General features: G+C 57.6%; 1 protein-coding gene across 4 annotated transcripts; it reads left to right on the top strand.

The window, feature by feature from the left end:
- The first annotated feature begins 740 nt into the window (after positions 1 to 740).
- Positions 741 to 22,596, top strand: UBAC1 (UBA domain containing 1). Of its 4 annotated transcripts, none has more exons than XM_055541521.1 (10): positions 741 to 1,048; positions 4,998 to 5,118; positions 5,885 to 5,958; positions 8,519 to 8,626; positions 9,601 to 9,703; positions 9,980 to 10,088; positions 10,848 to 11,061; positions 13,584 to 13,670; positions 14,266 to 14,404; positions 14,493 to 14,784. In XM_055541521.1, exons 1-10 carry the CDS (start codon positions 911 to 913, stop codon positions 14,723 to 14,725), a joined length of 1,326 nt encoding a protein of 441 aa, XP_055397496.1. In that variant the 5' UTR covers positions 741 to 910; the 3' UTR covers positions 14,726 to 14,784. The 4 variants fall into 4 exon arrangements, with proteins under 4 accessions (XP_055397496.1, XP_055397497.1, XP_055397499.1 ...); XM_055541522.1 differs by having other exon boundaries at positions 742 to 1,048; positions 14,550 to 14,783; XM_055541524.1 differs by lacking the exon at positions 14,493 to 14,784 and adding an exon at positions 19,676 to 22,596 and having other exon boundaries at positions 743 to 1,048.
- Positions 22,597 to 22,964: the final 368 nt, after the last annotated feature.

Here is a 22,964-nt window from a genome sequence, read left to right as displayed (position 1 = left end):
TAGTGCAATAAGGTCCTAAAGAAACAACAGCAGCCACATAGACAACCTAAAATCTAGCAGCCACAGCTTTAAAAAGTAAAAATAAACAGTGCCAACATATTTTACATAATCCATTCTATTATTCCAACACGTAGTCAATATATAAGGGCTTCCCTGGTGGCTCAGCTGGTAAAGAATCCGCCTGCAATGCCGGAGACCTGGGTTAGATCCCTGGGTTGGGAAGATCCCCTGGAGAAGGGAAAGGCTGCCCACTCCAGTATTCTGGCCTGGAGAATTCCATGGACCCTATAGTCCATGGGGTCGCAAGGAGTTGGACACGACTGAGCGACTTTCACCGACTCACTGTCAATATATAAACATTGTTGAGGTATTTTTCGTGCTCTTTTCCTGCCAACTCTTTAAGATTCAATTTGCATTTTACACTGAGACCCATCTCAAAACAGACTCGTAAATGCACGGCTCCCGCGTGACCGGCGGCCCCCGACCCACAGCGCAGGCAGGTACGGGACGAAGGAAGCGGCCCCCGAGAACTACAACTCCCGGCGCGCTCGGGTCGCGGCCAGTGACGCACATTTGGCGCGGCGGCGACAGCGACGGCGAGGCAGCCGCAGGAGAACCACATCTCCCGGCGTGCTCCGGGTCATGCCCTGTGACGCACTTCCGGCGCGGCGGCGACAGCGCGCCCCCGGTGGATCGGCGGCGGGGCGAGGGGGACCGCTCGGGCGGGCTGGCGGTGGGGCGAGTGGCGGGCGGCCTGCCGACGGGAGAGCCGGGGGCGGGGCGGCGGCGGCCAGCGAGGGAGTGCGCGGGCGGCCTGGCCCCGCCCCCGGCCCGCCCGCCCTGGTGACCTTCAGGGACCGGGCGGCGGGCGCAGGCCCCAGGCCCGGGCGAAGGCGGCGGCGGCGGCGAGATGTTCGTGCAGGAGGAGAAGATCTTTGCGGGCAAGGTGCTGCGGCTGCACGTCTGCGCGTCCGATGGCGCCGAGTGGCTGGAGGAGGCGACCGAGGACACCTCGGTGGAGAAGCTCAAGGAGCGCTGCCTCAAGCACGTAAGGCCGGCCACAGCTCCAGGCCTCCCTCTTTCTCCCGCCGCCCCCGACTCCCGCTGGACGCTGGGGCTCCGGACCGGGCGCTTTATTCTCTACCTTCTGGTCTAACTCCCCTCAAGACATCCCGGGAGGCCGGGGCGCGTCGGGGACGCGGGCTGGGAGAGGCCAAGTCGCCGCCGGAACGGGGCCTCCTGCGGTTCCAGAATCCATCCATCCGCGCTTGCTGTCGCGGCGAGGTTCCCGGAGCTGGGAGTTAGTGCCCAAGAAGGTAGAGAGAGACCCGCCGGGAGAAGCGCCTTCCCCTGACCTTGCAGAGCCGGCTGCTTGGAGCCCTTTTCTGGGGCTGGCATGGGGGCCGGCGCCTGGCTCTGGCCACTGGTGTGCCCCCGCACCCCCTCACCGTGGTTGGAATCACTTAAAATAGTGTGGCTTGGCCCAGCTGGTCCATGCACCCCTTGCTATCCTCGGCCTTTACGTGGATTACGCGGGCAGGTCGGGGAGAGGGCCATTTTTTAAAGTTTGTTGAGGTGAAGCACCCTTTGTAGGTTCCTCAGAGGGCTAGTCTTTGCCTATCTCTTTAAGCTTCTCGAGTCTGTAAGGCAGGCCAAGACATCTGTCCGTGTGACTCAGGCTGCCTCAGGAAACTCTATCCTTTGCACGGTCTAGTATCTCCATGTCAGAATTTAGGACAAAGGAGGCCACAGCCTCTCACTGCGCACCTCATGTAAAAAGTGTGCCTGTATGCCATCGACTCACACGTTTGTTCTGGGCCCACCAAGAGTCTAGCCCTGGCTCTTTCTAGTGTGGTCTCCAAGGACAGACTTCCAGCTGTTGTTTTAGTGACTCCCGCAAAATGATGTCGGGTCCTTCTGGGAGTACGGTTCTACGGAGTTGTTCTGTAATGGTCGCAAGCATGCCAGAGAGCATTCTGGTTGCCAGAGTCCCCTTCCGGAAAACCCTGGATGTGAATAGCGTCTTGGTCTTGCGTCAGGGAGGAGGGGGATGTGGGCTCACACACTTGGGCAGCTATGTTTTGGCCGTTTCTATTTCTGACGCAGTGACGGGTGATTTCACGATCTAAAAACCACCATGACAGCACTCAGCGGGAAGGCTGGGAGCCCCCTGAGCGTCCAGACTATTAGAGCGAGGCTCGCTGCTTGCCCAGTGCAAACCTCTCTGAGATGCTGTGCCCACCCGGTCAGCACAGGAGCCCTTTGAGGGCTGGAATACCTTAATTAAAAAATAATGCCACTGGAAAAATGGTACCAGTGAACTTGTTGGACACACGGTTGCCACAGACCTTCAGTTTGTGAAAAGCCCAGTGTCCGAGAAGCAAAATAAAGCCAGGGCACAACCGAACAAGGCGTGCCTGTAGACGGAGCCAGATTGTCAATCGAGACAGCTGCATGGCGGTGGAGGCCGGTCACCTGCTGAGTCAGGCTGGTGGCAGCAGGCACATTGGTGCGGCACCCAGTTTAACTCACCAACGGGAAGGATTGGCATAACCATCAAAACGTTATGTTCTGGAGGGAAAACGAAGCAAGAACTCTTAACCTGGGGTTAATGAGGGAGCCAGTTTCATTAGGCTAACTATTCACATCATGCTGCTGATATTTTTATTCCAGTTGGTACTGAGGCGTATCATTTGGAATGTTTTCTGACATTATCCTGCTTTGATGTTTTCTGGCATTATCCTGCTTTGAACAGATATCTTACTCCACTCTGTAGATTTTATTTTGGGCCGAGGCGAGTGGCGGGCGAGCAGCAGGGGCCTTCCACAACCAAAAAATACCGGCATACATTTTGGGACTCAGAGCTGAGCTGTCAGGAAGTTCTCACACCTCTGTGCCCATGCCGTCCTGGGGGCAGAGTTTGCGGCCTTGTGAGCCCGTCAGGAGGCATTTCCAGTTAGGAAACAGAGTTCTTGAGTGTGTGCTTGACTATCACCCGGGAAACCTGTGCACTAAGCTTAGATCATGGTGTCACCGCTCCGCTCGGGCTCCTCCTGCCTGGCTCCCCGCCCTGCATGCCTGAGCCAGGGTTCTCTATCCCTTCCTCCTGCCCCTCTACCCGGAGGGGACACTGTGGGTTTCCTCCCACCACAGGATCCCTGGGAGCTTACTGTTTTTTGTACGTTTTTTGTTATGCATATGCGTTTTTAAATGAGTAAAGCAGCTTTGTTAGTGAAGGTGTATTATCATAACTTTTACAGAAATGGATTGCCACTGTGGCCTTTCCTTTCTCGGTTTTATATACATTGGGACCACTGTGGTGGTCTCTAGCCCAAGCTTAGATCACGGGGCAGAGTAAATCGGAGGGTCACGATTTTAAGAAAGTGGCCCCCTGCGACACGGTGGGTGTTTTCTGGGTGATAAGCTTGCCGGCACGTAGGCTGCTAGCAGGGCTGGTAGCAGCACACCCAGGCGTGTCTTCACGTACTGATGTCAGGAGGAAGAAAAGGCCATCTCCAGTCCTCCGGGAGGAAGCGGGCTCACTGGGGCCCGGCCCCTGCCCCAGCCGTGGGCTCTGGCCGGCTTTCCCACTGCCAGGGCCCGGCTCGCTCCAGCGCCTCTGCTGAGAACAAAGGAAAGAGTGAGTAAGCAGGCCCTGTGTGGATGACTCAGGCTTGTGTTCTGCTCCTGGCGCCTGTTGACAGGCTGCAGAGGACAGTTTTTTTTTTCAGGAGCCAGTATGTGGATTGTTTTGGAAAATTGTGTTTCATAGACTGCATCCTGAACTTGGCACACCAGCTAGCCTGCAGATTTTAGAATTAGAAGAAGCACAGCCAGTATTTCTGGGAGCAGAGCCATCGTGAGAGTCCGGGGAGGGGTGTCTCTGTCATACATGGTTAGAGTGTGTCTCACTGTTGGCTGGTTTCCACCTTTGTCCCCGCCAACCCCCCCCCCCACCCCCCAGCTTGCGTGCATCTGTAGCCCTGAAGCCCGCATGACTCCTCTTTCCTGTTGGGTTGCTGAAAACTCTGGTTGGTCTTCAGACACGAGTGCTGAGAGGTGAAGTGCAGGCTTAGCTTCTGCCTCGGTGAGCAGTTACGTGTCCAGGGTATCTGATGGCAGAGGGGGGTGGAAAGGTGGCCCCGCTGAGCTGAGGATGGTGAGGACCCCGGGGTGGTGCCTCCCCCATGTTGGGGCAGCCTTGGCTTCAGCACCTCTGCCCCCTCCACTGTGTGTTCTGGGGTTTCTGAGCTGCTGATCAGTAACACAGTGACGTGCCAGGTGACCCCCTTCCAGCTGCCAGGTGGGCACTGCCAGCCGTATCTGTAACTCACTTTGGGGCCCCTGTGGCCATCGCTTGGTGGACTGGGGACTGAGCTGAGGCCATCCTGCCTCCTCAGGGTTTTTTGGGTGTTTGCGTGGTCAGGCCCTTATGGCCTGCTCCCCAGGGACCAGCTCCTCTCAGCCGTGTTGCCGGGCTCCATCGAGTGCCCCGGTGGAAGGCAGGGAGCAAGATTCCACAAGGAAGTAGCCAGGTTGGGAAACGCTGGAATATCGTCTGCCAACCTCCACAGCATGTGGCTGGCCTGGCCAGAGTCAGCCGGGCGCTGACCACACCCGATCCCACTCGGATCTTTAGGTTCTTGGGAGACAGCAGACCTGCTATTGGCATCTGTGAATCGCTCTCCAGATCTTTCCAGATGAAGGAGCGGTTCGAGTAGCCGCTGGTGGGTAGCAGGGTGTTCTGCATCTGAGCCATGAGCCTGTTGAGGAGCACTTGGGGCCCAGTGGCCAGGTCACTGCCCTTGGGGACTAGGGGCTGTGGCGTGTCCACCGTTGCCAGGGTTCTCTGGTTTCATTGTGGCTTTGACCCTTAGCTAGTAAGAAAACCAGTAAGTTCTTGGCGTGGCTTGGGGTGTCAGGTCCTGTATTATCAGTATCATGGTCAACTTATTTTCTGTCCTGACATATGTTCTATGATTTTGTTTGTTTCCTAGTGTGCGCCTGGGAGCTTAGAAGACCCCAAAAATGTGACCCATCACAAATTAATACACGCCGCGTCTGAGAGGGTGCTGAGTGACGCCAAGACCCTCCTGGAGGAGCACGTCCAGGACGAGGGTAAGGGGGCAAGGGGTCCCCGTCCCAAGCGGGCGGAGCAGGGAGACGCGGCGGCCACAGGGTTTCATTCTCCTTTGTTGAAACAAAGTATGTGCCCTGGAATAAAAGAGCTGCAGCCTTCTGGAGAAGCCAGATGTGAACTCTGCTCCGCAGGCTGTTTCCACGCAGAGCCAAGGTCCCCAGAGCTGCTGCGGGCTCTGCTTAGGGGACAGGAAAGCACAGCTGTGGGTTGTTCCAAATGTCTAGGAAGACGTTCTTACCACGCACGTCTGTCGATTGACTCTGAGTCTCCTGCATGGAGGCGCTTGCGGAGAAAAGTTGGGCTTTCTGTGTCATTCAAAGCACAATTCTATTTGTGAGATTCCCTTACGTAGCCTGCTTTGGAAAGACTAGAATACTGTTTATCGACCTCGCTGGATGTCTGGTTGGCATGGGCACAGTTAGCCGGGTGCTGACCACACCCCGGGTGCCTTAGCATTGAGAGTTAAGACCAGACGCTCCGACCTCCCAGACTTTCAAAACAGAGCCGTTAAAACAAGCATGCTGGTCCCGTCTGGTCCCCTCAGCCAGGGTCTTGCCAGGCTGGAGCCTGTAGGGGTGCAGAGTCAGCAGACCTGGGGGCTGAGGGAAGACTGGGCCTCTGCGGATCCTCGTGGAGGAGGGCCCAGAGAGAAGCCCTGCTCCTCAGCCCTTGGGTCCCCCTGGTGCCCTCTGTGCCGCTTCTGGGTGTGCGATGGTAACCAGCTCGCCATGCTGCTTTCCCCAGATGTGATACTGTTGATCCGAAAGCGCGCTCCAGCCCCCCTCCCAAAGATGGCCGAAGTCTCTGCAGAAGAACAGGTGAGCTTCAGAGTTTGGAACTGGCGATCTCTGTCGGGGGAGACTCAAAAGAGACTTCTGAGGCTGGCTGGCTGTGGGTCCCGCAGGTCCTGTGGTCACGGGCTTTCGTCACGGCCAGGCAGACTGTTGGCCGACGCCTCGCCTTGTGGCTGGTCCGGTGACCAGCTCCACTTTCGGGCCACGGAGAGGCACGTGCTGCCTATTCCCCGGGTCGGGTTTACTCTCTAGCTTCCGTTCCTCCTTTTCTCATTTCCTGACATTAGAAGGTCAGGAAGTCACTAAAGACCACCCACAACACACACAGCGCGGGAGCAGAGCGGGGCGCCAGCCTGCACGGAGTCGGTTCCCGGCGAGGCCGGGGCCACCCATCCCGTCTGGCTCTTGCAGGACAGGCTGCTGCGGCATTGGAGTTGGCGCTCGGCTGAGACCCCCCGACGCAGGTGCCCCCGGAAAGCCGTGCCCGCGCTCCGTGTGTGGTGGACGCCCCAGAGGCTCGCTCCTCAGAGAGCCTGGTCCAGGAGGCTCCCCGTGTGGCGGGAGACGTGTTCTGTCAACAGGCCCTTCCCAACGCTTAGGCCAGGTGCCTGCCATGCTCGGGGCTAACGCCAGCCTTTGCTTAGCTTGAGGGGTAGAGTGTCCTGTTCAATGCTTTGAAATGCTGGGGAGAGTGTTCACCCCAAAGCAGGAAGGCCAGCCTCCCTGGGCTGGGCCCTGGGCCTGTGGCGGCCCAAGCTCTTTGGGGCCTCCTGTGGGACAGCCGCGGGAGGAGGCCCTGCTTATCTGCAGCCACACCTGCCTGGGCGCGGGCACGCTGCTTGCCCGTCTCCGGGAGATGGATGGGGCCCCAGAGTCAGGCCTGCTTCTGAGAACCCCGGGGTGGATCCAGCTCTCAGGTTACCGTTTTGGTCGCTGGCAACTCCCTAAAGCGCGGTGACTGTGTCGATGGCAGGCTCCCTTCACCCCCACGGCCCTGGGTGACTTGCCAGGCTGTGACCCTCACCTTTTCTCTGTGTGTATCTGTCAGGTGAAATATTGTAAAAACAAACATGCCTGTTTTTGTGAATAACTCGTCTTTAAAGTCAAAGTAGTACGTGTATTTAGAGTCAAACGATACTCCAATATGTTGTAATGAGCCAGCAGGTGCTTCTCCCTCCTGAGTCACGTGCTCAGGAGGCGAGTGCTCCACATCCTTCTGACCCTGTCTCCAGTGATTCTTCTCCTGGGTTCTGAACAACATCCCGGGTTGATGTTTCTTGGAGTCTCAACGTAGACTCTGGGTTGCTCCTTGTGACCTGGGCAGCTCCTCCCTCGTCAGCCCTGCTCCCCTGAATCTTGGTCAAAGACCCGGAATCCCTGTGTTATCCTTGTGTCAGTGTCGCTCTGCCCTGAGCAGTTTGCTAAAGGTCAGCTCTCCTTTTTTTGAGTGCAGTTTTTTTCCTGGAGCCAGTAATTGCTTCCTGGTTTAGTTTGTTCTGTGTGTAGGATTACCACTCATTTTTTCAGATTCTGCTCCCAAACTGATACACCTGTCTGAAACCAGGGTCACAGGTGTGAGGCCGTCTGCTGGCGCCCGCTCCGGGAGCCACCCCTCAGCTCCTCCGGCCCGTCCATCTGCGTCAGGCGTGCCGCACAGGGCTGCCCACCTGCTCCTCCTGCGGCTCCCGTGTCTGCGCGCTCCCTGACCGCAGGCCTGCCGGCTCGGAGCAGCCCTGTTAGCACACAGGTTGCTGGGTCCGTACCGGGCAGGCCCAGCTGGCCCTGTGCTCGGGAGCTGGAATCAGGTCTGCCTTCCTGTTGGGAGCCTCTGCTTCCGGCTTTTTCAGGTGTTTGGCAGAATCCTGTTCGGCACTTTGAAGAGCTGGGGTCCCATTTTCTTGCTGGCCATGAGCCAGGACCACCCTCCACTCCCGGAGGCCACCTCCTTCCTGGCCTGCAGTTCCCCACGTCTTCAGAGCAGCCAGTGGGGTAGCTCATGCGTCGGGTCCCTCTTGCTTTAATCTCGATGACCATGGTGAGCCCCGCCCGTCCTGTTTATGGACTTGCCCGATTAGGTCAGTCCCTGTCAGAGGCCCTGGGAGTTCACTGGCTGCTCTGGGCCTGGCGGGTCGTGCCCCCGGCCTGCACCTGCATTCTCCTGCCCAATACCCCAGGAGCCAAGTGGTGTGGGGCTGGGCCTGCCATCCGGGGTCAGCATGGTGCCTCTCCTCCTGGGCTCAGGGCTTCTCGGGCTGCATCCAGGGATTCTTCATGGTCCCTCTGCGGTCTGCTTGCCCGCCCAACCATCGCTCCCGTGTGACGGTCATTCTGCCGCCCAGGAGGCAGTGTCTGTCTTCCCCACCCTGTACCGCCATGCTCCAGGGCCAGCAGGCTGCGACCGTCCAGTGTTCTGTCCCTGAGGCCACGCACAGAACCGTCCGGAAGCCTCCCTGCTCGTCAGGGGCGTGTGGCTCCAGTTCCCAGGACTCGCGTGCTCCCTGGTTAGAGCTGTGTTCAGAGACCAGTCTTGCCTTTCACCGTTCTTACACTCACGTCTGATCTTCTGATTCCTCTTCTGTGTTAGAAGAAACAAGAGCAGAAAGCCCCGGACAGAGACGCTATCTTCCGAGCCACCGCCAGCCTGCCCTCCCACAACATGGACCGGGCCGTGGTGCAGACCAGCGCGAGGGACGTGAGTGCCCGCGGGGGCTTTGTGGCCACAGGGGGCTGAGGAGACCTCCTGAGAGCGCTTGGGAAGCAGGATGTAGGGGGTGCAGGAACTCTGTGTGTTATATTGGAACTTTTTTGTAGGCAAATTAATTCAAGTTAAAAGGTTTAAAGAGACGTTGGGCCAATAGGATACTATGGGGAAATGTGAGTTTTGTCCTGAGTTTGGCAAAACCTTTTAGAGAGAAATCTGACTCGTGCTTATTTTGGATCAGAAGGTTAAAGCAGAGTTGGAGCATTTCCAGTGCTCCCGAGCCAGGGCCGGGCCAGGACTTGGCGCCCGCTGGCCAAGAGTTGCGGGTAGCACCCCCAACACCGCAGGTCAGTCTGCGGGCTCTGCCACGAGCTGGTCAGTTCAGGAACACGCCTCTGAGGGTCTCCTCCAGAGAGTTCTGTGTTGGCCAGGGCATCTGAGGTTGGGCACATGTGTCTCTCGCTGGCCAGTGCATGTGTGTTTCACGATGGCCGAGCCTCACTGTCGGGGAGACGGGCAGTTGGTGGGTTTCTGATGACATTCCCAGCAGCCCCCCACTGCGTTGAGAAGATGAACTGGTTGCACTGAATGCTAGAGGCCCACAGCAGTGGAACCCATGGAATCTGCCTGTTTTGTTCAGTGAAGCCTAAGCTCTCAGCTCGCTTAGCGGCCAACGGGGCAGACGCCTCCTCTGGGCTGGAGCTGAGCGATGGATCCTCTCCCGCCCGCCCTGCTGAGAGCCCTGTTGCTCTTCTCCCTGGTTATCTGGGCGTGATTTGCTGCACAGATTTGGAGTTTCGGGCAGGGGGTGTTATTTCAGATCCAGGCGTGACTTGCCGCACAGATTCGGAGTTTCGGGCAGGGGTGTTGTTTCAGATCCATTGACTCACAGATTCGGAGTTTTGGGCAGGGGTGTTGTTTCAGATCCAGGCAGCTTTGTTGAGCGTCATGTGCTTTCACCGCAGTTCCAGACGGAGCTCCGGAAAATCCTGGTGTCTCTCATCGAGGTGGCTCAGAAGTTGCTGGCGCTGAACCCGGATGCCGTGGAATTATTTAGGAAGGCAAACGGTAGGAGCGGGCCCGGGCGGAGGCCCACCCTCGGCCGTCACTGTTCACACTCCCCACAGAAGGGGCAGTAGATGGGCCTTGTGGATGCCTCACACCGTCACCTGTGTCTGCACAGTGAGAGCTGACGGGTCTGTCTCGGGTTTTCTGAGGTGTAAGAGGTCAGCCACAAGCGTCTGGTGCTCAGGCGGGGTGCTGGGCCTGTGGGGAGCTTGGGGAAGCACCCCTTGTGTGGCCGGGCACGCCCCAAGCTCTCACGGTGCCGTGTCTGGCCCGCAGCCATGCTGGACGAGGACGAGGACGAGCGCGTGGATGAGGCAGCCCTGCGGCAGCTCACGGAGATGGGCTTCCCAGAGACCAGGGCGGCCAAGGCCCTGCGGCTGAACCAGTACGTCTGAGCCCCCCGCCGCGGGTGGCACCCTTCTGCCCCGGGCCCCATGACTGAGTCGCCTCCAGCGTGCCTGAGTGTCGGTAGAGGACCTGGACACGTGTTCTGGAGTCACAGCACTGGCCGCCTCCAGGTCTTAGAGGGCAGTGTGCGGTGGACCTGCTTATTGGGAGCGTGGCGTGTGGTGGTGGTCGTGCACCTCACCAGGCTCTTGTTTTCCGGGAACTCGGATCACAGCTTGCTCCTGGCGGGGCCGAGGAGGACCATGGCACGTGGGCGGTGGCGTCCTGGGAGTCTCCTGTAGTTTTCTGTTAGTTACTTGTCGGTTACGTGCCCTTCCGTATGTTCGGTTCTGAAATAAATTGTCTGTAACCAAGGGGTGGTCAGCGGGCTGTGTTCTTTTCGCTTTTGAACCAACCTCTCGTGGGTTTGGCTCCCGTGGCTTTCTGCACTTGGGCATCTGTTCTGGCGGGGCCGGGGCTTCTGCCGCGCTGCATTAGATCCTTGTACAGGACTCGGCAGCTCACGCTAGGGAAGCCACGAAGTCAGAGAGGCTTTTCTCGGGACGAAAAGGCCCGGTTCCCTGGCCTGAGGTGCTGCTCAGAGGCCGTCTTACCTTGGAGCACGTCAATGCTCAGGGGCCGACTTACCTTGCGGCATGTCAGTGCTCAGGGGCCGTTTTCCCTTGGGGCGCATCGGTGCTCAGGGGCCGTCTTCCCTTGGGGCGCGTCGGTGCTCAGGGGCCATCTTCCCTTGCAGCATGTCGGTGCCCCAGGCCATGGAGTGGCTCATCGAGCACGCGGATGACCCCACCATCGACACTCCACTCCCAGGCCCATCCTCGCAGGGAGAGGCGGGCGCCGAGGCCGCCCCTGCCGCCGGGACCAGTGAGGAGGAGGAGGAGGCCAGAGATGAGCTGACGGAGATCTTCAAGAAGATCCGGAGGAAAAGGGAGTTTCGTGCGGATGCCCGGGTGTGTGTTTTCAGGTAGTGGGGGCGCCTGGCAGGTGGAGGGGCTGGTCCTCCCAAGGCGAGTCCTGCGGGGGAAGCCACAGCCCCCAGGCCAGGCCACCGGCCCTGCAGGGAGCGAGGCTGGGAGGGCTCTGGACAGACTTGAGTCTGGAGTTTCCAGTTGGAAGTTTACAAGTGTCCTCGAGCCGTGGGGTCAGGCGGGGGCCCTGTCCAGAGACAGGAGGGCCACCCACCGGCCGCATGGCCCGCCTTGTGAGCAGGGGGCTGGTCAGGCGGGTCAGTGCAGCATGTGGGGGACTCAAGGGCCCGGGCCCCACGGCCTCTGGCTGGACTCAGCCCGCTGACCTGAGTGTCCGTCCTTGCGGCCGTCTCTTCACCGTCACCTTGTATCTGATGCTTTTCTGTCTCCCTGTTCTTTTTCATTGTTCTCTTTTTTCATTAGGGTTAATTTTAATTTAATCTCTTTGGATGCCTTTGGTATTGTAAGCGTATCCTATTTACTTTCAGATCACAGCTCTGTCAGCTCCAGGTGTTAGGGCTCCAATTCTTCATGTCTTCCTGATTTTGCTTGTGGCCCTAATTTCTCGGGGCCTGATGCCTCGTCCCGGGCTCACCTGTGGGCTTGTTTCTGTGAGAACCCATGTTGCCGGGCCGTGGGGTGCCCTCTGCAGCTTATTCAGAGCCTGCGTCTGTGGGGTTGAGCGTGACCTTGGGCAGGAGCTGGCTGTCGTGTTCATCAGCAGGGCTCGTGGGCCATGCGGAGTGTCCCCCGCAGGGCCAGGGTCCTCTCTGTGGGACGCAGACCCTGCTCAGGGCCCTGGAGTCCAGCTCCAGCTTCGCCGGCATGGACCCCAGGTCTGCGTCCTGTGCGTGACACTGGGCCCCGCCCCCTGCCCAGGGGACACCCTCTGGGAGGCCAGGGCGTTGTGTTTTTGTCTCTGTTCCTTTGGGATTTTCCCTTGAGTTGAGCTCCGTGTGCAGAAGCACATGGGTTACTTTAGTCCAGCATTTCTCGGTCCCGGAGGAAGTGTGTCTCTTCGTCTTAGTCTCTCGGGAGTCCAGTCGGTTGGACCCTGGACCCTGTTCGGGAAGGGCAGCCTGTCCTCAGGCGGGTCCCATGCTCTGCTGTCAGGCTGCACGCCTTCCCCGGGGTGGGCCCCGTGAGGCCCGCTGATGGTTGTTCACGGTCTTGGTCACCACCTTAAAGGTCTTTCCTGCTCTGGGCTGTCATTCTTAACCATCTTAAGTCACTCCTTTCCCCAAAAGGGTGTCGAGGCTTGAAGGGCCGGGGTCTGTGATCCTGAACCAGTCGGGGAGGGTCTGGTAAGGATAAGACGTTAGCTCAGATCCCGGGGAGAGCAGGTTGGAGAGAAAGGCTTGGACCTGAGACAGACCTTCAGCTGCCTCTGCTCCCCCGCCCCGCCGCGGACAGGGCAGTGACCGTGCAGAGCCTGCGGGCGCGAGGGCCTCTCAGCGCAGCCACACGGGGTCCTCCCTGGAGGGCTGGGGAGAAGCGCGTGGGGAGCATCTGGAATCCCCCCCAGCAGTCCTGGGGCCGAGACAGAAGTGAGGAGAGGGGGCGGTTTATGTTGACACTTCATGGAAAAGGCCCTCCTACTCTTGGGTTTCGGACTGGACTCCAGGCGATCTTATGTGACGTGGATATCAAGCACTGCGGGGGGGCTGTGCCCGCAGCGTGCTGCGCTGACGGGCCGGAGGTGGGGAATGGCCCAGAGGAGCAGAGGAAGGGGGTCCTTGGCAGAAAGGACAGCTTAGATCTTGTTAACAATCATTTAGAATTAATTTCAAGGTTTTTTTTTTTTTCCAAAGATAAAGTGTGAAGAAAATCTCTCCCGGTTTCAGAAATGGCTGACGTTTTTGTCTCCACTTAAATGGGTGCAGCCGATGTGCCCTTTCTCTGACCTGCCCCTCCTGCTTGGCAGCCCCTCTTGAAGGGGCTATGCAAGGTGGTGGGGACAGTCCCACTCTTGAGAGTCTCGGGGACACACCTGGCGGGACCTGGGTGGGACAGTGAGCCTCCAGGAGAGAGCTCCAGTTCTGCCCCTCTGTCGTTCAGAGAGCCATCAAGTGTCTCCCTGAAGCCATAGGGAAACAGTCTTGAAATAGAAAACCTGGTGTTGTTTTTTTTTTTTTAATTTATTTTTTAAGATGTATTTATCTTTGGTCGTGCTGGGTCTTTGTCGCTCTGCACGGCCTTTCTCTAGTTGCAGAGAGCAGGGGCCACTCTGGCCATGGCGCTCGGGCTCTCACTGCGGTGGCATCTCGTCGTGGAGCGCTGGCTCTGGGCATGTGGGCTTTAGCAGTTGTGGCTCCAGGGTTTCAGAACGCCTCAGGCTCTATAGTTGGGGGTGGCACACGGGCTTCATTGCTCCAGAGCACATGGGATCTTCCCAGACCAGGGATTGAACTGTTAAGACATCCCCTGCCAAGGTGCCGTGGCTGGACCCCACGGTCGCTGCCGGGCCCGCGAGCACGGCTCTGAGCCTGCGGCCTCTCCTGCAGGCTGTCATTTCCCTGATGGAGATGGGCTTCGACGAGAAGGAAGTGATTGACGCCCTCAGAGTGAGCAACAACCAGCAGAACGCTGCCGTGAGTACCGCGTGCGGCCTGGGCACCCCGGGCATGTGGGCACCTTCCCGCGCAGGCGGCTCCTTTGCTTTTGAGGTGCAACAACAGGGTAGGTGGTTCAAACAGTGTACAGACTTTAAAGTACTGAGAAAATCCTGGGCTTTGCCTCTCAGAGAAAGGTACGCGTCCTGCGGGTGAATGTGAAGCTTGTATATTGTGTTTCACTGACACCGAGACGATGCCACCCTGTGGACACGTGCCCACTGCTGCCCGAGAGCCTGGGGAGGGGCTGGGGGTGACGCTGGGTCACTTGGGGAGCAGACTCAATCTGGCCCACGTGGCCCAGGAAGGCAAGGTGGGCCTGGGCTTCAGCTGTTCCTGGACGAGCCTACAAGGTCACACGCCGGCCACGTCACACGACAGGGCTCTGGTGTGCACTCGGGCTGCAGAGCTCCAGAGTGCCCTGAGCTGCGGCGCCCGCATCTGCCGGGACAGCCGGGCTGGACTGGCCCTTCTCTCAGGACCCCTGGCCACTGGGGCAGCCCTGGAGCCCCCGCCGCAGCGTCGAGGTTGGCAGGGACCGTAGGCACTGACCCTGCTTCTCTGGTGTTTGCAGTGCGAATGGCTGCTGGGCGACCGCAGGCCCTCTCCTGAGGAGCTGGACAAGGGCATCGACCCCGAGAGCCCCCTGTTTCAGGCCATCCTGGACAACCCCGTGGTGCAGCTGGGCCTGACCAACCCGAAGACCTTACTAGGTGCGTGCCTTGCTGCTGCCCGGCGGGGCGGGGCCCACCCGCCACACAGATGTCCCTGGGCGATACTATGGGCGTGCCGCCCCTGCAGGGCTCTGGTGGCTGGGACCCGGGTGTGACAGCCTCCTGTGCGGTGACTCCATTCCAGCTCTGAAAAACCAGCTCCAGCAGGTGATCCGGTTGGGAGAGCGTAGACAGCACCCAGCAGGTCAGGGCCGTGCCCAGAAGAGGCTTCGTTGGCTGGTGGCTCTTAGTCTCTGTAAGGGTTGCTTCGGTGCTTGTTTTGCCTATGAGAAACGATATGATATAAAAAAGTGTGTATAATTTCTGTCACTTTAAAGAGTGATAGTAAAATTAATAACCAAGTTCCTGCTGTTCATCTTGAAAAAAAAGCGGTCTTTTAAAAAAATCATAGCGCGACGCAGGTACCCTTGAGTCCCTGGGTGCCCCCCCAGCCCCCACTGCAGTGACCCCCCAGCCCCCGCTGCAGTGACCCCCCAGCCCCCGCTGCAGTGACCCCCCAGCCCCCGCTGCAGTGACCCCCTCCCTGCCCCAAATGGGGGCTTCCTCAGCAATGTCAGTGGGGGTGTCCGTGTCCTCAGACCATTCAGTCGCCCCTCTGTGTTCTGGGCTGCCCCTGGGACTGGCTTCCTGGAGGCTGTGTGGTGTGGCATTGCAGGGCAGTGCCACTGCCGAGCCTGCCGCGTGGCTGCCCAACGCCTGCGGCTTCCGGCCGGTGAAGCTGCTCTGGGCACTCCTGTGCCTGGTTCTCAGGGGAGGGTTCCCCCAGGGCTCCGTGCCTTGGGCCGAGTGGCAGGGCCCTGGGCGTGGGTGTGTTGAGCCAGAAAGGGAGCCCCGCCCACAGCAGCTTAGGGCCCCTGCTGCCAGGTGCTAGGAGCAGCCGCCCAGGCAGGCACAGGGCTTTTGCATACTTGGCCATCTCCCCAGTCTCTGAAGGACAGCCTCTTCCAGAAGTTTCAGCCACTCTTAGGACCTCCACTGCCCCTCTTCTCTGGCTGCTTCTGCTACTGGATTGCTGTCTGATAGCTCAGAACCTTCTCATGCCTGCTGCACACTGATCCTTTCTCAGATATTTAAATCTCCAGGATCCCCTGTCTGTTTCTGCCTTCTCTGTTGATCCCTTTGATGAACTTCTGTCCTGTATCTTAACGCAGCGGAACATCTCTGTTTCATTTATGACATGCATCTTTAAAGAAAGCCCTCTGATTCCAAGCTTGGGAAGACCTTCATGTGTTTCTTTTTTTAGTAGTTTTAAATTTTCTTGTTTTAAAAAGTCTGTGATCCGCCTGGAAGAGTGAGTGGCATGAAGCAGGGAGTTTTTCTCTTTCTGCCTCACTCCCGGGCTTCAGTGGTGTGTCTTGTGAGTTGGTTTCCACTTTCTGTGTCAGTCCCCTCCACATTGGAAGCATCTTCTGGCCCTCCTCCCCAGAGACCTCAGGAGGGCCCTGTGTGCCGCCGGGTCTGTCCAAAGCCTTTCCTAAAGCATTTCTTTCAGTGCTCGACCATCGAGTGTGTGATTTGCTGATTTGCTCTAAGCTTTTTTTTTAATTTTTGAAGGCATAGTTGGTCAGATTAAGTAAGTTCCCCTTTTCTCTCTAGTTAGATGCTAAGATTTTTCAATTGTGAGTGGGAGGTCAGCTTCCTGGGTGACTTTTCACTATCTATCGAGATTATCGTGTGGTTTTACATCTGATGTATCAGGTGTTTCTTGCATTTCTAAAACAAACCACCCACAGTGAGTGCCACCCAGTCTATAGGCCCTGGGTCGGTGACCTGGACGGGCCGCGCACTGGCGCAGGGTCCTCCCCGCCAGACCCCAGACCCAGGGTCCTGCAGGAGAGAGCGTCCCGTGGTGAGGGTGCCCCCGCAGCCACATGCTTCCCTCCAGGCATTTCTGGTAAGGTTTTAATGGCCTTTATCTCTTTGCTGCTGCTGCTGCTAAGTCGCCTCAGTCGTGTCCGACTCTGTGCGACCCCATAGACGGGAGCCCACCAGGCTCCCCTGTCCCTGGGATTCTCCAGGCAAGAACATTGGAGTGGGTTGCCATTTCCTTCTCCAATGCAGGAAAGTGAAAAGTGAAAGTGAAGTCGCTCTGTCGCGTACGACTCTTAGTGACCCCATGGACTGCAGCCCACCAGGCTCCTCCATCCATGGGATTTTCCAGGCAAGAGTACTGGAGTGGGGTGCCATTGCCTTCTCCTTTATCTCTTTAGATGAAGGAAAATATGCACTATAGAACATTTGGACACACAGGGAAGCTTGAGGAAGCAGAAGTCACCAGCGCCCCCAAGCTGGTGCGTTTCCTTCTGGTGTGTGGTGAGGTCTGGAGCAGCCGCACCGCACTGCAGCTTTCTGGTGCTTCATTTCTCATCATGTTTGATAGATTTTCTCTTTTAAAAATGAGATTGTAGCAGTTCAGGTATTTCATTCTATGGATGTGTCCTATCATTTAACAAATACATTAAATCTGTTAATTTATGTTAATAATATGACTTAGAAACTAAACAACAAGGAAGCGGCACCTGAGCTGAACCCACCCCCTGCTTGTGGTCATGAAACCGCCTGCCTTTCAGCCGGCCTCGCAGCCTTTGGCATGCGGCCTTCTGAAGTGAAGCGTCTCAAACGTTGTCTCTGAGTGTGTCTGGCTCTTTGCTGTTGTTCTTTAGTCTCTGAGTCACGTGTGACTCTCGCGACCCCGTGGACTGTGCAGCCCACCAGGCTCCTCTGTCCGTGGGAGTTCACAGGCAGGAATATTGGAGCGGGTTGCCGTTTCCTTCTCCAGGAACTTTGAGCTCTAATAGTCCATAAAACAATGGAAACGTCCTGAATTAAGAAAGAAGACAAAAATTCTAAAAGTAAATTTCATTCCCCTTTGCTTTTATAGTTCAGTAAAGCATTTTTCCTCATAAAAAATAAGCAGTGTTCCATTTTCTTGCTTTTGAACTTCCACATGGAATAACCTGTGTTCGGACCCTCTTCTTTGGGTGCAGCTCCGACTGCCTGAGGACAGGCAGCTGGAAGGCAAATGAGCAAGGCCCAGAATGTGGACGTTAGGCGCTTGGGGACGTCTTGGCACCTGATGGGGCTTTCTGGGTGAGAAACCCACTCCCACCCTCTGCCCCAGACAGGGACCCAGCAGCTCCGTGTGTGCCTTTGAGCGCTTTCCTCCCGGCCTTTGCATGTTCCGTGTTGCCTGTGCGCGCCTGCCGCTGCCTCAGCTGCCGAGTTGCCCTTAGCGCGCTGTCAGCAGCTCTTGGCGCGTCAGGGACCCCTCGGTCGCGTGTGCACTTCTCATCTCTAATGATGCCCGAGACGCGCGGCAGAAAGTCCTCCCTCGGGCAAACCTTCACCTCTGTGGTTTTCACATTTAGTGCTTTTTCCATCCTTTTGTGCAGCTCTGTCCTCCTCCTGGAGTTGATTGTGCCGCTTGCTGGGGGGAACGGAGGCCTGGGCTTCTCACCTCACGAAACCCACTTTATGTTTTGTTCTCCCGGATGCCGAGTCATCTTTCCGGGTTCTCTTTCTGAAATTTCAGTTGGGGGGCTTGGTGATTCTCTTCAGGGCTGGGAGGGTCATCAGGTTGTAAACATAACGAGGTCAGACTTTCCCATTGAGCCCGGGGCTAGGGCCCTCATGACCCTGAGCAGCTGAGAGCCCGCAGACTGGGGGCCACTTTCACGAGGACATGGTTTGACGTTGGCTGACATGACGAGCTCTGCCGTAAAGCCGTCCTTCCCAGATCCGAGAGCGACCGTCCGCCCTGCGGGTGGTTGCTCTCCACCGAGTTGGCCATCATGTGTCTAGGCTGGAGAGCTTTTTTGCTAAGAGGCACCTTTGTTTGGTGAGGGGTCACTTTATAAAAGTGTTTAAAAATTCAACGTTTTCATCTCAGAGAACTGCTCATTTTTAATGTGCTGTTTTTTTTTTAATTTTTTTAAAGTTATTTCCTGAAGATTGAGCAGTTTGAATTTTCTAGTTAGATACTATTAAGCTGGCAACATCATCCTTACATAAGTCTTTTCTATCAGGGTGGGCCTGAAAGTGGAGTCACTGAGTCACGGGCTGTCACTGTTTTAAGATTCCTAGTAGCTGTTGCCACATTGCTTTCCAGAATCCCTGTGCCAGGGAATGCGGGCGTGTCGCCCCACCCTACCCACAGTGACCACACCGGCTTCCGTATCAGCAGATGAGATGCGCGGGGCGGGGGGCTGAGGGGGGTTCCCGGTCCCGCTCACCTGGAAGCTGCCAGGAGGAGAGCTCCCACTGCTGCGTGTTGCGCGTGCGGGCGCAGTCCCCCAGCAGCTCTGCGTGTCCCCACAGCATTTGAAGACATGCTCGAGAACCCGCTGAACAGCACCCAGTGGATGAATGACCCTGAGACGGGCCCGGTCATGCTGCAGATCTCCAGAATCTTCCAGACCCTGAACCGCACATAGGCCATGCACTGCAGCCGCCAGGCCCGGAGGGCCTCTTCTTCCCAGCCCGGGGGGTGGGAGAGCGTGCAGACCCCTGGTGCCCCGGGCTGCGGGCGGGGAGCAGGTGGGCTGGAGGGGACCCTCCCCTGGGTGTCGGGCGCCAGGGCCGCACTCCCGCTGGGATCTTCCTGTGAAAAACCTCGGGCGGCAGGGTGCTCGGTCGGCCTCCAGCCTCTGACAGTGTTTACAGGCAAGGCCGCCACCCTGGGAAGGGGTCGCCTCCGTCCAGCGTCCCCTGGGCTCTTGAACCGCTACTTGAATTAACCACAGGGGCTGCTTGTAGAGTCCACTTGTTATTTGAAACAAGGCATGTTTCAATCCAAAGTGTTATCGTCAAAGGTACTAACTTGAGTAGAAGCATTCACAGATGACTTCTCTTTAATAAATAAATTCCCCTTTTCCAACTCTGTGTCTCGGTCTGGTCTCAGCCGGGGAGGAGGGTCACGCGTCCTGCGATGCTCTTGTTCCCACCGAGAGCACGCTCACTGCCTCCCCTGGGCGCTCGTTGTGGCCACCTGCACGCTTCCTTGGCCAGATCTCATGTTTTTCCTGGGGTTGAGGGACTGCGTGTCCCTGTCTCTGAGGTGGGAATTGAGCACCAGAGTTGATTTGCTCTTCACGTGCCTGGTTGCTTTTTTAAGGATGTAAACACTCTCTGTGTTTTTAAATGGGAAACTGACCAGCCACGCCGTCTGGGGGCTGGCCTGGTGCACACAGTGCGGACGTATGAGGGTGCGAGTGGGCCTCGTACGCCTCAGGGCGCCTTCTTTCCTGGCAGGTGTTCAAGGGGACCCCTTGATAGGAGATGCGTGCAGGGATCAGAGCCCGATGCACTGCCGGAGCCGCCACCCCGTGTGCTTTGGTTGAAGAGATCCTGTCCCTTGGATCCCCCTGGACAGCCAGCCCTGCTCAGACACAATTCCCATGCTGCTGTTCCGGGTCAGGACAGCGGGGACCGTGACAGCTAGGTGTCTCCTGGGCACTGATGGCCCACCTGGGCTCTTGTTCCTGTGAAGTATCCTCCATGGGGGGCCCTGAGCTGTGGCTGCCCCAGGCCCACTGCACCCACCTGCGGGGGGTCGTCCAAGATGAGCCGGCCTGTGGCCCTGCAGTCTGACGCCCTTCACTGTGGTTCCTGGCGGACTTTTTCTTCCCGTGAGCCCCACGTGGGTCTCAAGTGGCACCTGGCAGTGTGGGAAAGATGCCCAAGGGGAGGCCTCAGCAGTGGGGCCTGTGGTCCATGGCGCCTGGTGTGGGAGGTGGGGCACTGCCCACGGGCAGCCTCACTGCTGTGCGGCCAAGTCCACCCACCACCAGACTGAGCCAGGCTGGGTGGGAGTCATGGTAGGGCGGGCAGCAGGGCTTTGCATCCCTTGGACTTAAGCTCCCTCTATAACAAAACCACTACGGACAGTGACTACAGCCATGAAATTAAAAAACGCTTGCTCCTTGGAAGGAAAGCTATGACAAACCTAGACCGTGTATTAAAAAGCAGAGACATCACCTTTCCAACAAAGGTCCATATAAGTCAAAGCTATGGTTTTTCCAGTAGTCATGTACAGATGTGAGAGTTGGACCATAAAGAAGGCTGAGTGCCAAAGAACTAATGCTTTCAAATTGTGCTGGAGAAGACTTGAGAGTCCCTTGGACTACAAAGGAAATCAAACCAGTCAATGCCGAGGGAAATCAACTCTGACTATTCATTGGAAGGACTGATGCTGAAGCTGAAGCTCCAATACTTTGGCCACCTGATGCGAAGAGATGACGCACTGGAAAAGACCCTGATGCTGGAAAAAATTGAGGGCAGGAAAAAGGGGTGACAGACGAGATGGTTAGAGAGCATCACTGGCCCAGTGGACATGAGTCAGACACGTGTACCTGCTTTAACCATCAAGGAGCAGAATGCCTTTAACCATCACACGGAGTCACCGTGGTTCAGGCTTCCAGGAAGGAGTCCGGAGCCGTTGTGGATGTGGTTTCAGACAGTTCCTGCTTCACAGAACTTGAATTTTCTGAACTGCATCAGACTCAAGGTCATCACCGGCTGACCTCAAAACAGTATCTGCTGGCCTCTGCCATCTGCACCCTTATGGTCTCAAAGTCTCTGCTGGTAACTGAATTTTGGACCCCAACCCTCATTGGAAAAGACCCTGATGCTGGGAAAGACTGCGGGCAGGAGGAGAAGGGGACAACAGAGAACGAGATGGTCGGATGGCATCACCAAGTCAATGGACATGAGTTTGAGTAAACTCCAGGAGTTGGTGATAGACAGGGAGGCCTGGTGTGCTGCAGTCCATGGGGTCACAAAAAGTCAGGTGTGACTGAGCAACAACAACCCATCCCAGCACCCTTCCTTCTTGCCAGCTCCGACCCTAATTTCTGATGAACAACTGATGTAAATTTGCGGGGTTTGCTTTTACAAGCTGCCCCCATTTTGCAGTCTGGGGAACACAGTTCAAGCGCTTCTTGACTCTCCCAGGCTATGGTCCTCAGTGTGGCTCAAATAAAACCCCTTCTATTCTGGTTACAGGTGATTTAGTGATTGTTTCTGTTCGCGTGAACAATTCGGAATTTGAAGCTGAGTTAGTTTCTAGGCGTATATGATGCCATGTGAAGCCTTAGCTGCAGGATGCCTGGCGACCCAAGGAAGGCAACGCAGAGCAAGGAAGCCCCTTCGGTCAGTGGACAAGCTGCTGCTCAGGGTTTGGACCCCCTAGGGCAGGGCCAGGTGTGCGGAGGATCCAGCATGAGAAGAAGCAGGAATGGGGAGGGGAGGGGCTTCACCTTCAATGTCCTGCTTGCCTGACGGGCTTCCCCAGGAATCCCTTCTGTTCATCCCTGTGCTGCTCAGCTTTGCCAGGTGGAGGCGGCTTTGACAGCTCCGTGGGAACAGTCAGAAGGAATCGAGGACATCGGGTGGAGGCTGTTTTTCCAGGCCATGAATCTTCATGGTTGGTTTTTAGCGAGGGTTCCTTAGAGCTTCGAGCTCACACCACCCATACTACCGCCACATGGCCAACGTGGAGACCCAGTGTCGTTTCCAACTTTGGGAGCTTGGTGTGAGGAGTGTGGAGAGGGCAAGGAGGCCAGAGGAGAACCTCCCCTGCTCAGCCTGTGAGCACCTCCTCCTGGCACAGGGCCGCTCAGAGGCCACCCGCTGCTCCAGGACCTGGGTCCCGCCCCTCTCGGGCTCTGGGTTGGAGGAGGACTTTCTCTTCGGAGGGTCAGTCAGGGAACTGACCGGGCACTGGACAGGCGAGTCCCTGAAAAGTGTTCTTGCGGGGATCGCTCCCCGTACCGTGGCTCTGGAGGCCCCGGCTGGTGCTGCCTGCCTCTGTGACTGTTCGTGCCGCTGAGCAAGTGAGGACTCCCACCCTGATCTGGGGACTTGGGAAGCCCAGCATGCTTGCTCTTCCTTGGGAGAAGAGTGCATATGCGGCTCCCAGTGGGCTGATCCTTCCGGAGCCTGGATTCGGCCACGCCCCTCAAGACCACGCCCGGGACACGCCCACCAGGCCACACCCATCTGGACCACGCCCGTCGGGCCACGCCCCCCACGCTCGCCCTTTCCCCAGCCCTGTCCGTAGCGCCACGTTTTCACCTACCGGGGTTTTAATGAGGCTGAGGGCTCCCGCTCTCGAAGGACTGGCCAGTCCAGAGCCCGGTCTCAACCCTCCAAAGAGAAAGTCCTCGCCCACCATGCCAGGCCTCTCCTCTGGCACGTGGAGAGGTGGCCTGGCCACTGCAGCAGGGGCAGAAGGGGGGGGCTCACTCTCCGCAGGTGGGGGGCAGTGTTTGCTGTCCCCGTTCTAGGACCAGCTGGCCCTGGTGGCACTCAGGAAACACTGATGGGACAGCTGGCCGGCAGCACGTGGGGGTCGTCCGAAGGCTAGGGGAGCCTGGAGTCTGCCTGTTGCTGGGTTACAGTCCTGGCTGGGTGGGTATGGAGGGTGGGCTTCCTCAGGCCCAGCTGTGGCCTCTGCTCCCAGGCCCTGTGCCCTCACTGCCCCGTGCTGGGTGCTCCGCCTCCCCTCCACACCTGGGACCCCTGACAGGCTGCCCTTTCT

Source organism: Bubalus kerabau, chromosome 11 (assembly GCF_029407905.1).
Source record: "Bubalus kerabau isolate K-KA32 ecotype Philippines breed swamp buffalo chromosome 11, PCC_UOA_SB_1v2, whole genome shotgun sequence".
Classification (NCBI taxonomy): domain Eukaryota; kingdom Metazoa; phylum Chordata; class Mammalia; order Artiodactyla; family Bovidae; genus Bubalus; species Bubalus kerabau.
The sequence above is the reverse complement of the archived record's forward strand: the minus strand, read 5'-3'. Positions and strand labels throughout refer to the sequence as shown.